Source organism: Chiloscyllium plagiosum, unplaced genomic scaffold (assembly GCF_037043375.1).
Source record: "Chiloscyllium plagiosum isolate Xiang-an unplaced genomic scaffold, Cpla_swu_hap1 HiC_scaffold_33, whole genome shotgun sequence".
Classification (NCBI taxonomy): Eukaryota; Metazoa; Chordata; class Chondrichthyes; order Orectolobiformes; family Hemiscylliidae; genus Chiloscyllium; species Chiloscyllium plagiosum.
In genome coordinates, this window is record NW_028270171.1 from 15,237,603 (window position 1) to 15,251,695 (window position 14,093).

Below are 14,093 nucleotides of genomic sequence, written 5' to 3' on the forward strand. Positions count from 1 at the left end.
CCTGCACATTTTTGGGCTGTGCTGTGGGAGGAAACCAGAGCACCTGGAGGAAACCCATGCAGACACTGGGAGAATGTGCAAACTCCACACAAACAGTTGCCTGAGGTGGGAATTGAACCTGGGTCTCTGGCGCTGAGGCAGCAGCGCAAACCACTGTGCCACCGTGCTGCCCTTGTGAAAACAGGGTCAACTTTTCCACAACATATGGAAAATTCCAGATTTTTTGGCCAAATAGGGGGCTGACCTTTACCCAAGATTGACTTTTACTAGCGTACATTGGTAAATACCATTCTTCCAGGTTACTAGATCTTTATGATACTAGTCAGAATTTAAATCACATCTCCACCAAGAGATCATAAGTTTCCAGTTTTGAAATGGGGTCATGGTACAAAAAGGTTGGGAGACCCTACATTTATAAGTGTTAAAACAGTTCCTTCTGGATCACAAAATCCAGAATTAAGCCCAGATAACTAATCCTGTATTGGGGACAATCTGGAACTTTAATTGAGCAAACAAACAATCAGCCAGACAAGACAGCAGTTGTGTTTTTCCTCTCCCTTTTATTTATAAGTTTTAAAATGTACACAAATAACAACCATATTAAATTGCATTGTAAATAACGTTAAATAGTGTCAGGAATAGAGAACTGTACATTAGACATTGATATGGAATAAGTCAGAGAGCACTTTTTTTTTAGAAAAAGGGGCAGTGGGGAGGGCAGTTCAAAGCATTTAAACATTTCAGCCAAATTTCACATTTAGATGGGTTTCCTCGAGAGAGAGAGAGAGAGAGAGAGAGAGAGAGAGAGAGAGAGAGAGAGAGAGCATAGAGAGCGAGAGAGCGAGCGCATCGAGAGAGAGCGAGCGCATCGAGAGAGAGCGAGCGCATCGAGAGAGAGCGAGCGCATCGAGAGAGAGCGAGCGCATCGAGAGAGAGCGAGCGCATCGAGAGAGAGCGAGCGCATCGAGAGAGAGCGAGCGCATCGAGAGAGAGCGAGCGCATCGAGAGAGAGCGAGCGCATCGAGAGAGAGCGAGCGCATCGAGAGAGAGCGAGCGCATCGAGAGAGAGCGAGCGCATCGAGAGAGAGCGAGCGCATCGAGAGAGAGCGAGCGCATCGAGAGAGAGCGAGCGCATCGAGAGAGAGCGAGCGCATCGAGAGAGAGCGAGCGCATCGAGAGAGAGCGAGCGCATCGAGAGAGAGCGAGCGCATCGAGAGAGAGCGAGCGCATCGAGAGAGAGCGAGCGCATCGAGAGAGAGCGAGCGCATCGAGAGAGAGCGAGCGCATCGAGAGAGAGCGAGCGCATCGAGAGAGAGCGAGCGCATCGAGAGAGAGCGAGCGCATCGAGAGAGAGCGAGCGCATCGAGAGAGAGCGAGCATCGAGAGAGAGCGAGCATCGAGAGAGAGCGAGCATCGAGAGAGAGCGAGCATCGAGAGAGAGAGCGAGCATCGAGAGAGAGAGAGAGCATCGAGAGAGAGAGAGAGCATCGAGAGAGAGAGAGAGCGAGCATCGAGAGAGAGAGAGAGCGAGCATCGAGAGAGAGAGAGAGCGAGCATCGAGAGAGAGAGAGAGCGAGCATCGAGAGAGAGAGAGAGCGAGCATCGAGAGAGAGAGAGAGCGAGCATCGAGAGAGAGAGCGAGCATCGAGAGAGAGAGAGAGAGCGAGCACCGAGAGAGAGCGAGAGCGAGCGAGCATCGAGAGAGAGCGAGAGCGAGCGAGCATCGAGAGAGAGCGAGAGCGAGCGAGCATCGAGAGAGAGAGAGCCACAATCCCCAAATAACACAGACAGAGAAACCTAGACATTATCAGCGGCAACACAACGGTCAAGTTACGAGAGATCCCCACTTCTTATTTTATTGAAAACATTTACCTCCTCTACCAACCCACCCCCCCACACACAAAATGTGTTCGTCTCACCGCCAATAGCAGTCAGTATCATGTAAACACGTCAAGGATTTCTTCATTTTAAAAAAAAAATCACTGATGGGTTTCTGGAGCTGAAACCCATAAGGTTATGCTGTGTTGCCTCCTCGGATCAGGTCAGACAAAAGCAACAACCACCACATTCTTCATACGGACTGAAACTGGAGTGAAAGCAACTGAACTGAGCTAGAAGTCTAAGGCCACTAATTGCCAAAATAGCCCCTTCCCTCCCAAATCTTGTCAATAGCCAAAATAAAACACACACGCACATACATTCATAAGATAGTGTGCAATAAATACAATATACAACAGGAGAGGGGGCATGTTTTGCAATTATGTTCGACTGGACATATGCTGGCACCCAATACATGAATGACACCGTGCGTGGTGCCAATCCTCAGCAATATTGAACAGTAAGACAGCAGCAGCCGCCACTTTGAAAAAACGAGGTCTGCTTTTCAATGCGACTTTGTTTTGTTCTCAAACTTCCGGCAACCATTAAATAAGGACTGGTCTTCCTCCTTTTAGTGTCAAGCAGTTAAGCGACAGGAATGACTGCTCATAGCTGACAAAAAGCTCCATTTAAAATTTCAGACCTGGAACCTCCATCTCCAGGCTGTATTTAGATACAGTATTCAAAATGAAAAACAAAAAAAAAAGACAGCAGAGTTTTAAAATGCAAAACAGCATAAAAACACAGCATTATCCAGTCAGTCATTCTGTAGGGAGAGAACTTCACCCAAAGTCCTGGTTTGGATTAAAACACCACCCTTCTTAGCGAAGGGACACCATTCAGATGGACAACCTAGTTTATAGTCCACATTATTTACGAAAGGATATGCTGACTGTTTGACACTGCCCTCCCCGATTATCCACCCCTTCTTTTTGCACAAATTAAAACTATGTTACACTGTTCGACGTCAGTACTAAAGCAACAGTTTTCACTTTACAATCAAAAAAACTTGCTATTTACACAAATACAAAAAAATCTCAAAAGTTATTTATGAAATACCAATGTTAAAAAAATCCATGGGAAAATAACTTAAGAATCGTGTGTATTAAATATAAAACCGAAAGAGTCAAAGGGCATGTTAGCATTGGTGCACAGTTAATATCTCAAAAAAAAAGGTGATATTCAAGTTTATAGTACAGGAGGAAAAAATGAAATGCTATTCTATACTTTCACTGTGGGATAAAATGTTACCAGGTGTCAACTAATGAGTGCGAATTCTGAAGGGAGGTACCTTGGAGGGGGCAATAAATTATTTGCTGCTTCCAAACTGATAAGCATTACAAATGGACCCACCCATGTTTGGCTCCAATGTTTCAGACACCAGTTCCTGATACACAATGGGCAGACACCCCTGACTCCCATACTCTGAAGCAACATCCCCCGACATTCCAAGAGGGGTTGGGGAAGAAAGAAACCCTCCGTCCCAGGTTTGTATAAAGTCCAATAAATGTCGACACTGGAAAAAGATTTCTTGGGAGTTGGTGGAAGAATAAAAAAAAGAAAATGTCTTTAGCTCTGTTGTTCTTCCCCACCTCCCCTTTCAGAAGAGGTCACTACATGAGGGAACTGAATTCTAGTGCTACGTTCAGAGTAAATTCCTAAGATAGGTCCCCTGTCACAGTCGTTGCCCATGCCTAGAAGAGGTCTGTCAAAACTTAAGCAGGTGTGCAATTGATTTGCAAACTAGGGAAGGGTCACATTTTACTTCGCTTATATTCAAAATGTCTGACCCATTTCCTCAGATCAATCTCCTCCCTTTTTACCCCATTCTGTGGGATCATGGATACACCAATAATTTGGAAGGGGTTCTGGAAATCTTACCAATTCCTTGATACAAGAGGTAGTAGCACCAATCTATGTCCACAGGAACATCTTTTGAAAGACAACATTTGAGGCACATATCCCACCTCCCACATCTCTTGGTGCTTGGGAACAAAAAAAAAAGCGTATCTCGAGCCTTACTCAACTGGGCATAAAGTCCCAAGGGAGCCTAGAGGTTTGGCTGAGCTTCCCTTCGCGTTTCTGGCTGCTGAATTTGCAAGAATTTCACTGAACACCTTTAGGAAAAAGACACACGCACAGTGCACACATACACAATAGTTATTCACACATTTACACCTGCATCGGAAACATCCCCTTTAGCAATTGCCTGGGTCTAGTTATAAAGTTAAAATAAAAAAATTGTAAACACATCAACACGCTAAAGCCGACAAATAATTCAGCACAATGATTTCTTTCCTCTGACCACTTAGGATCTTGCTCGAAGCAGTCATCTCTGCACTATCTCACCAGAAAGGTTCGACGGGCTGATGCTTTGGCAGGTATGCTGGCAAGTGCTTCCTCCCCACTGGCACCCACCCCTATACTATCCACTCCCTCCCACAAAAATATTCATAAGCTTCAACACAGTATTTCTGATCAGCGAAAAGTGGCTTATAAAGCACGGTTGCACAATGTGGGAAAAGAATGAGGCAATACTGCTGAATATTAACAAGCATGGGATCTGGGGAGCAGTCCACCCTTAGATCAGGGTCTGACCATTTGGAACCAATCTGGAGCAGTGAAAGGAATCCAAGCAGCTAACACTGCATTAACAGACCAAAGTATTACCGCAAACTTAGATAATTAGCCTTAAGAGCTTGACAGTGCCCTGCTGCAGTCTTCCCTTCCATTTTCCTTTAACAAATACCCCCGAATGGTGCCACCGTTTGCTTGTACCTGGTTTTGAGGGATAGGAGAATGGTCCTTAGAGCTGCTGGGTTACCAGTGGTGGGGGGGATTAGCTATCTGACATCTAAAAACAAAAGGGAGTTCTATTTAAAATTTCTCTCACTACAAAGCAGTCTTTCAGATTTTGTGCAGTTCAGAAGCACTCAGATACTCCCTTTACGTAGCCAAGTAGAGACCCCACATCCACCCAACACCAGCAGAGAGAAGCAGTCAGAGGAAATGACCATGATGTTTGAGAGGAAAAAAAAAATCAAATTCACGATTTACTAAAAAAAAACATTAATAAACATTAATATAGAGTGCCAGTTTGCCATCCTTAAAACCTGCGTAGATCAATAGGTGGGGTTGGCAAACAGGAATGTGGCACTGAAATGTTATACCTGGATTAAAATACCCTCATCCAGATTTTCCTGCACACCCAGCCCCACCCCTGAAAATTTACCTTCCTTTTTAAAAGGAAACACGACAAACGGAACACTATAAAGCTTAAAAAAACCCGACAAAATAAATATATACATTCTTCAGAAATTAGCAGCCAAGGCGGTTCCATGCCACTGGTTTTGTCAACACTATATATACTATAATACATACACACACATATATATAAAATATATATAGTTGACACAAGAGGACAAGCAGATGTGATTGGACTCTCACTCTTTAATGAGTGTTTGCTGAGAGATTTCCCCCAATCCCTTCACAGGAATAGTGCTTTTTTAAAAAAGAAAATCAGACTGCTTTTTTAAAAAAATATATGCAAGAGTTTAAAATGCAAAGGTCTAGTCACCTTGCATACAGATAAAAGACTAAATGATATTAATTTCTGTATTACAGGATTATGGAAAAAAGGAGATTGAAATTTTTTTTCTTGAACACAGGAGGGTTAGATGGCTGAAAACAAATCCTTTATATACATGAATCCCAATGCGGTTATCTGAAAGGAACAATTTCATCACCGCTTTGACCACAGTGGCCCACAATTGCAGTACGAGGCATTGATGGCTAAGCTGCTTCTGGGATAGGTCGCTAAATGGATGTGGTTTGGGGGGGGGGGGGGGGGGGGGGGGGGGTGTTAAGTGTATGAAAATGACCAGACTTGGCATCACCAGCACAAAGGCTACTGTGTGTCCAGAAAGGAGCTAGTCAACATCATTTTTTCAAAAAATAAAAATGATTTGTTTTCTCTTTCCTTCACCTCCTACCATTAACTGTACCGCAGGAGGTGAACACACACTCAGAAGGGGAGGGAGGGCGGTGTTTGAAAGGAGTATTTTGGGGAAGAAATAGATAGGCAGCTTATTTATAACTGACAGGTGGGAAGCTCAAAGGCGTTGACTGTTTGGAGGGTGGGAGGCAGAACTTCTTTCCAGAACAGAGGAGAAGTTAAATCTGGGTTTTCTTCCAAAAGAAAAGAAAACTTCCAAGCAAACGGGGAGTTGGGGGGGGAAAAAGTATATAATAAATCTGAGGTGATTGACACAAGATCACTGAAAGCGTGCTCAGACTGAGACGGAGGAGTTTCGTCCTCTATTCTCGCACAAATAAAAGAGTGGGTGAATACGAGCCCTGTTCTGATATCCTCCCTGAAGGCTCCATCGCAGTGGTCAATGTTGGAGAAGTCGCTCCGTCATTGGCAGAAGTCAGCGAAGGAATCTGGATGGCAGGAGAAAGCAAGTTCAGTGTTATTCAAACACCATCCCGATCAAAGCGCACCCCCAAAAGCATCATTCAAACCTCTGTCATCTGGGATAAGAACAAAATAAAGTAAGGCTGGAAAAAAAAAAATTCAGGTCAGGCAGCAGCTGCAGAGAAACACAGCGTTAACATCATTCGCAGATATAGTCTCTAATCTTATCGTCACATTGAAAGACCATTCCATAAATTCTACTCCCCATATCCAACATTCACACAGCTATTTTATGGTCTTCTGCCTAGCTCTTGACTCCTTCTCAATTAGCAGAGTGTGAACAGAGTTACACCCAGCAAGCACTAGTTCTGCATTATCACTGCGAGGTCACTCAGGGAGCTAAAGCCCTCTGTAAATGGCTGGTATACTTTAGTGATGCTAGTAAGTGGAAAAACAAAAACTAATCAAGGGCTAGATTAGAGTGGTGCTGGAAAAGCACAGCAGGTCAGGCAGCATCCAAGGAACAGGGGTTAAAAAAAATTTATAAAAATTTTTTAAAGAAGCGACGTTTCAGACAAAAGCCCTTCTTGCCCGAAACATCGATTTTCCTGCTCCTCGGATGCTGCCTGACCTGCTGCGCTTTCCCAGCACCACTCTAATCAAGACTCTGATCTCCAGCATCTGCAGTCCTCACTTTTGCCTAAAAACTAATCAGGGCCTGGCAACCACTAATGGAGGTGTAGGGGAGGATCATGTCTCCACTTCCAGTCCTGGAGGCTTCAGTGCTCAAAGAAGAACTTGGGTGTAACCACTACCTCATGCTGAAGAGTCCTTTCCCTGCAATTCCCTACACAGCCCTTCACTGACAGTTGGCATGAGAGACCACATGAGACAGAACATCAATGGAGATGGGAGCAGCTGTACCAGTGCTTTCTTTGGCAAGCAGTAATAGAGCAGCAAAGGTAGCCTTAATCTCAAGCAAAGACTTAGAAGATTAGTTCACTCTAAACCCCCTCCCCAGTCTTGGTCATATGGTAAGTGCAACAGTCAACACTCACTAAAAATAATATTTCAGCAAGAAACCCACACTTCCAAGTGAAGAGGCAAGAAGGAAGTTCAGATTATATACAGCCTGTAAACATTAGAATTTAACACAATACACCATAATATTTGAGATGATATATACCTGCTAAAGCTTAAAGGGGGAAGAGGAACTTCCAAGCTAATGGGTCAATGCACTTTAAATAACTTGCACTTAGCAAACCTTCTCAAAATATAACCAATACAAAGATTGTCTGAAATCTCTCCAGCAAACGGCAACTGATGTTCTGGATGTAGGCTTGCTCACTGAGCTGGAAGGTTCATTTCCATCATTTCATCACCATACCAGGTAACATCTTCAGTGAGCCTCCAGACGAAGCACTGCTGAGGGTTACCCACACATATAAATAGAAAGCAGGAATCATCAGCTTTCTATTCCTGCTTTCTATTTATATGTGTGGGTAACCCTCAGCAGTGCTTCGTCTGGAGGCTCACTGAAGATGTTACCCAGCATGGTGATGAAACATCTGAAAATGAACGTTCTAGCTCAGCGAGCAAACCTACATCCAGAACGTCAATCTGAACTACAGGTCTTCTCAAAACTCACTAGGAAAAGATGCTACATTTATTGCTCATTTTAAACTGAAGTTTGGCAAGTTCCTCTTAATCAAAGATATGAAGGAATATGAGTCAAAGATGGAATTAGGTCACAGATCAAGAGGCTGAAGGGTCTGCATTGCTAAAAGGAAGTCCTAACCACATCTGGAATTGGACATCAGATAGCAAGGAACAAGTACTTGCAGTTACATATCAGGAGAGTCAGATGTACAGCACTGAAACAGACCCTTGTTCAATTTGTCTATGCCAACCAGATACCTAAATTAAATCAGTCCCATTTGGCCCAGATCCCTCTAAACCCTTCGTATTCATATACCCATCCAGATGTCTTTTAAATTATCCAAGTGTACCAGGCTCCTTTGGTGCAGGACAAAAGATTAAATCCGAAACCTTCCAACGTGAATAGCTTACTAACAGCAGTTATCAGTGCGGTGGACAAAAACCTCCAATATGTTGTACCTTAGGATTTTCAGTGCAACACCAAATATAAACTTGAAAATATGCAATTTGTCCCCAAGAGGTCACAGCACAGATCTTTCTGTCAAACTGCTCCAAAAAAAACCTCCAACTCCATTTAGTCTTACCATATTCTCAATCTTCGATTTCTTTCACCCATATACTTCTCTAGCTTCCCCGTAAAATCTGCTCATTATTTGATACTATACCAAGTTAAGCCATCAGCACAAGTTTCTTTAAACTAAATGATGGAAACTCCTTACGTAACTTGGACAGAGACACAGTATAGGTAGGGAAGGCAGTAATGGAGTGGTAATGTTATTCAACCAATAATCCAGAATCCAAGCTGATTTTTTGGGAATGAGTTTGACTCCTCCCAGGGCACGCGATGAAACTTGGAGTTCAATAAATAGCTGGAATTAAAAAGCTGGATGGTCACATTGTTACCACTGCCGATTGCTGTGAAAATCCACCTGCTTCACTAATGCCCTTTAAGGCAAGGAAATCTGTACTTACCTGGTCTGGTCTCAGCAGTGACTTGTGACTGCACTCAGACTGCAGAACCAACCAGGTGATGGGCAACAAGGGATGGACAAGGACCAACCTTGCCAGGGACACTCATTCCACACAAAAAAGAAAAAAAATAAACTTAACAGGGTAGGTTATGGCCACTCACCAAACTACCTGCTGGTCGAGGGACACTAGTCACTTTGCCAGATGTTCAAAGGGCATGCTGGTCTGTAAAGAAAGTAAACAGATCATGAGTGTAATAATAACAACCCTCTTGAAAAAGGAATATAAAAGCTCTGACCATGGAGAAGCGAACAATAAACAGGAATTTGCATCGCCTGTCAATTCATCAGTGAGTGACAAAACATTGCTCTCATACTGGTGCTAGCCAGGTGACCCCCTCCTCCCCTTTCCCCACCCCCAATTGCTTAGTGCTGCCACCTTCACCTACAGGTTTGGAATCCTGCCCACTTGATACTGAGGTCACTTTGCATTCTCTACTCGGTGACTTATATCTGAATACCTCCCCTCCCCAGCAACACAAGGCATCAGAAAATGAAGAGTTAAAGGGGTCACATTTTAATGCCCAGTTCTGGTGACATCTAGGGCAGATAAACATCGGAACTTGGAGTGGCCATCACTGACTTCCTGGTTGGGGGAAGGAACAGGAAGGCAAGCCGAGTTCTTACTGCCTGAGGAACTGTACTAGAAACAATGGGGCTATTGGATTTTGATCAAGGAAGGAATCTCTTTCAGCTGCAAGATGGTAGCCACAGAGACCAAGGAATTGGTCATAGAGGGACGTCAATCCATCAGTATTCACCGGATCATCATGCAGCAGAGATCACGCAAACATCAATAAAAATGCGCACACTTTCCATCTGGAGAACAAGAGTTTGAAATGAAAAAAGTGGAGTTGTGTACTCATATGTGCCAATGTGTGTAAATGTGCAATAATGGATACACACATCCCAATCCAATTCAATACCGAGTTAAAGCAGTCAGGTTGTCCAGCGATACAATTTCAGCCTTTTTATTACAGCAACTCTAGGATGGGCCAATAGAGGGCGGCAAAGAGCTGTAGCACTTCAATTGACTACCCAGGTCTCAGCGCACAGGCATTGACAATATGTACATAGTTATGAAACAGATCTAGGCATCTGGTTAACTCACATTATGTTCCGTACTACAAAACAAAATACACTTGTGCACACCTGAAGGGGATGAAATTGCAACAGAAGCACAGTTACTACAGATGCTGGAAATGAAAATAAAATTCTGGAAACATTCAGCATCTGCAGAGAGAAAGAGTTAAGGCTTGATGTCTCTTATTAGTTGTTACAAAAAGGTGACTAACCTAGAACATTAACAGTTCCTGCCCTCTGCACAGATGCTGTCTGACTCAAGTACTTGCAAGTATTTGCTGCTGCTATTAAAAAACTCTGCCCCTTAACTGACTCCTTGACAGATCTTAATTTTGTTTCCAGAATAGGACCATTTTCACTTGGCCAGAACAATGGATCTGCTACAATTAGCCATACACTCGGGCGAAGGTTTTTCAAGGAGTTAATGTGGCTATTCCTTGCTGGACAGGATCAAGCCGCGATGGCCACTTACTCATTGGCACCAGCACTCACCGTCACCTCTTAGTAAAGTTACTAGAATGCCAGAGGACCACACAGCTGCTCTCTTAATAAGGAGACAGAGACGTCTGGTGGTGGCTTACCTAGAGACAAACCACACTTCAGGCAGGGTAGAGAAGGCAGGGCCTTCACGGTCACTACAGTAGTGTGGGAACTGAACTGGTGCTGTTGGCATCACTGCAACACAAACCAGCCAACTGAGATAACCATTAGCATAGTCACCAAATGACACCAGAGTCCAGAGGAAGTCAACAACACTAATGATGAGAGCAACATAGCCAACCCTTTATAAAACAATAAAAATTGCAACACAGCTTTTTGGTAGCTCCAGAGTCCCAGATTCTCTGACAGTGCTGTTACAGTTCACTCAATCAACATGCACCTTTTAAGCTGGTTGGTGTAGTTTGGAGCAATGGGTAGGGATGGTAGATCTTTTCATCTCGTGGGTGACGAGGAACGTCTCCCACTCTTAAAGGCCTGTCACTGTCGCGTATGGGAAGGATTTGAAGGTCAACACTCAGCTTGTTTGGCCACTTATTGAATGTGTCTTCCTTGTTCATCAAGTCCCAGAGTGGGACATGAACCTGGACCCTCTGGCTCAGAGGCAGGGGTATTACAAGGACTTCCTTCTAATACTACTCAGACCTTGAACTAGCTTTCGAGGCACAAAGATCAGATAGGTCAATATTAATTGTCTTATCGCTAGCTGCTGTGGTGACATGTTTGGTGCTTTAGTCAGCATGAGACTGGAAGATTAATTGTGCATGCATAGCACGCTTCCTATTAAAGAAAATGAACGTACAAAAGTTGGGATTTTGTCACATTAAGCTACTAGCTTGGTTAGTTTTTCAGACGTTTTAAAAAAAAGTGATATAAACAATTCAAATCAAATTGTGGTGGAAATCAAATTCCCTTTTACATTTAGCCAGGCCTCCTGCCCAGTAAAAGAACTATAATACCCTAATGCCTGTACTTCCAATAGGCTCAGATGGAAGTGCTAGACTCAAGATGGGACACTGATATTGAATCGGTGTATTTCTCAAAATTTTCCCAAACTCCACCTCCCATCCAGCAAAGTCAATTAAAAACAGAAGCCAGGAGAGGGGGCTGGGGGAATTACACACAGATGAAGGACAGTGACAACCCCACTTACCTGTGATGCTGAAATCCGTGAAGCATCTTGCCGTGCTGTGAGATCAGAGGAAGAAACGTTAGCGGGAGCGCCTCGATGTAACCTCATGCTCACTTTGCGCTCTCTCTCAGCCCGAGAGATTGGTCTCGGCGAAGTATTGGCTGCAACCAACAGGAAGAGAAAAGCACTTTGTTAAACTATCTTTTGTCACATAAGGAAGGGGGAAAAAAAAAAAGGTTTCCCGTTTTGCAACCAGACAACGATTGAGATTGTTTAACTGGAATGTTCAGCTTGGCTGATCCTGCAAGGTCGAAGTGGTACTGAGCCGACAGCCAAGAGGAAAGCTTCGAGGCCACTTCATGGTTGTTATATACAGTGGCTTTTCAAAACACAAAAATGCTCTGTTTCAGAACTCCCCACAGAACTAAGCTTTCTACATTCACTTTAAATGGCCTGATCAACAAATCTATTTCCTGTCCTTTCCTATGCAATCAAAAAGAATCTACCACATGGTCTTTTCATAAGCACTCAAAGTACAAGCTAAGGGGACCGTGCACACAAGTGGAACCTTCAACACCAGTAAGAGCTGACAGCAAGCATGAGGGAGGAAGAGAAGAAGGGCTGCACTCAGGTTTTTAATCCCAATGACACAACCTCGAGTACATAAAATCTACAGACATTTTATGCTATAGTTTAGCAAGTGCTAACTGATCTCTCCGATAGAGAAGTGGGAACTCCTAGCTCAATTAAGAGCTGCTTCCCAACTGTAGTTCTATTTTACCAACAGCTGAGGGACCTTCCATTTTTTGGAATCACTGGCTCACCATGTTGTTAAAACTGGATGACATTAACTGTTGTTATTGTGTGCCTGAATCACTCTGAACCCCAATGGTTACTATCCTGATGCTGCTCGAGTCAGTGATCTTAGGTCAAGCCAGCTTTTGATTGAAACAGTAAAAGTGCCCTTGCATTGATAAGGCTCCATGGTGTTGTTTAAAATTGCTCCGATTGAAAGTTGTGCTCTTGTAGAACTGTGGTGCTTCTTGACTTCTCAAAACAAGAGAAGCATAAACCTTTTGGCAAGCAAAATTGTTTTTAGAAATTGAGTTAAATACGAAGGGTGTTAACAATATGTACAAAATGTTTTTTGGATAGTTATCTGAAATTTGCTTTTAGATTTTGATCAAAATGTGGGTAAGGTTTCTTCTCGACCTCAGCAGTTTGTTATTCACACAGAACTGCATGGCTTGTTTGTCTCTAACATTTTACCACCACCAAACATATAGCGTTTTCTTAACAGAACACTTCGAACCAGTTTACTAAGCAGTTTTGATTTACTACAGTACGACAATCTCTCAGTTGCAAGAGTTGCTGATTACTTTTGTTTTCCAACTGGACAAAGAACTAATGGAGCATGCTTGGCAGTGCCTTTGAACATTTGATGTTTGGAAGTTTGTCTGAAGCTTCGTTTGATTTATTTTTTTAAATAACCATACTTAATGAAGTGCAGTTGGAGGACTTTGTGCCAGGGCCCAATGTTAACTGGTTGTTGACTAGCTAACCTATTGTATTTCCTCATTTGGCCTGCCAGTTTTATGGGCTTAAAAAGGATTACAATTTTGGTTTTCATAAGTAATAGTATTTTGGAATCCGGAGAGGTGACAGAGGTTTGTATCATCAGTACGCAAGCCTCATATGTACACTTGTTTGATAACTTCCATCAAACATGGCAGCCACAACCCACTGTTCACTGGTCCAAGGTTAGGGTGTGTATTTTTTTTTTTAAAAACAGACCATTGCTCATTTTGAAGCCAGTTTGTGTGAAATACGTTATTCTGTAACCTTAATAGTGGAACATGAGACATTATCGACATGGAATCGGCTGCCTTCCCAAGTCCAAAGTTTCCAAAGGCCACATTTGCTTTCCTGATCTCTTGCCAGCCCGAAAAGTGAAATTGTAATATCGATAAAGTTGCTCAGACAGCTAGAAACACGCACTTGTTTAAAACAAACTTATAATCAATGAAAAGTTTAAGCGTGAAGAAATCATTCCATTGTTGAGGCTCAAACTGCCTCTGAGCACCATGTACTATTGCAGCTCATGCACCATTTCAATCACTGATACCTCTGTTTGTATGCTGTTTGTTAATGTATTTGTGTTTAGAAAAATAAATTATAAAGCAAAAAGTAGTGGTTTCTTTGTCTTTTTATAAGAGTGCTCATATGCAGCTGCATATTCAGCATCATTCTATAGCACTTTGTAGGAAACGACTATGCTGACTGTAGTGATATCTTTATTAAACAATTTATGGTTTGGATCAGTGGAACAGAAATGGTGGTGTGGACACTGACACGATATAACTATAATAAAACTGGAGCAACATAGCATTTCTCTTCA

The 14,093-nt window shown here is 43.0% G+C and overlaps 1 protein-coding gene across 2 annotated transcripts in view; it reads right to left on the bottom strand.

Annotated features, from left to right (window-relative positions):
- Positions 1-540: 540 nt before the first annotated feature.
- The window catches only part of LOC122542245 (casein kinase I), a 58,027-nt gene continuing 44,474 nt past the window's right edge, over positions 541-14,093 (bottom strand). For both annotated transcript variants that reach the window (XM_043679783.2, XM_087978305.1), the window contains 3 exons: positions 11,717-11,856; positions 9,087-9,148; positions 541-6,321 (listed from right to left, as the gene is read on the bottom strand). In XM_043679783.2, coding sequence (XP_043535718.1) covers positions 9,116-9,148; positions 11,717-11,856 — 173 coding nt within the window. In that variant the 3' untranslated portion in view covers positions 541-6,321; positions 9,087-9,115. The remainder of the gene's footprint in view (positions 6,322-9,086; positions 9,149-11,716; positions 11,857-14,093) is intronic.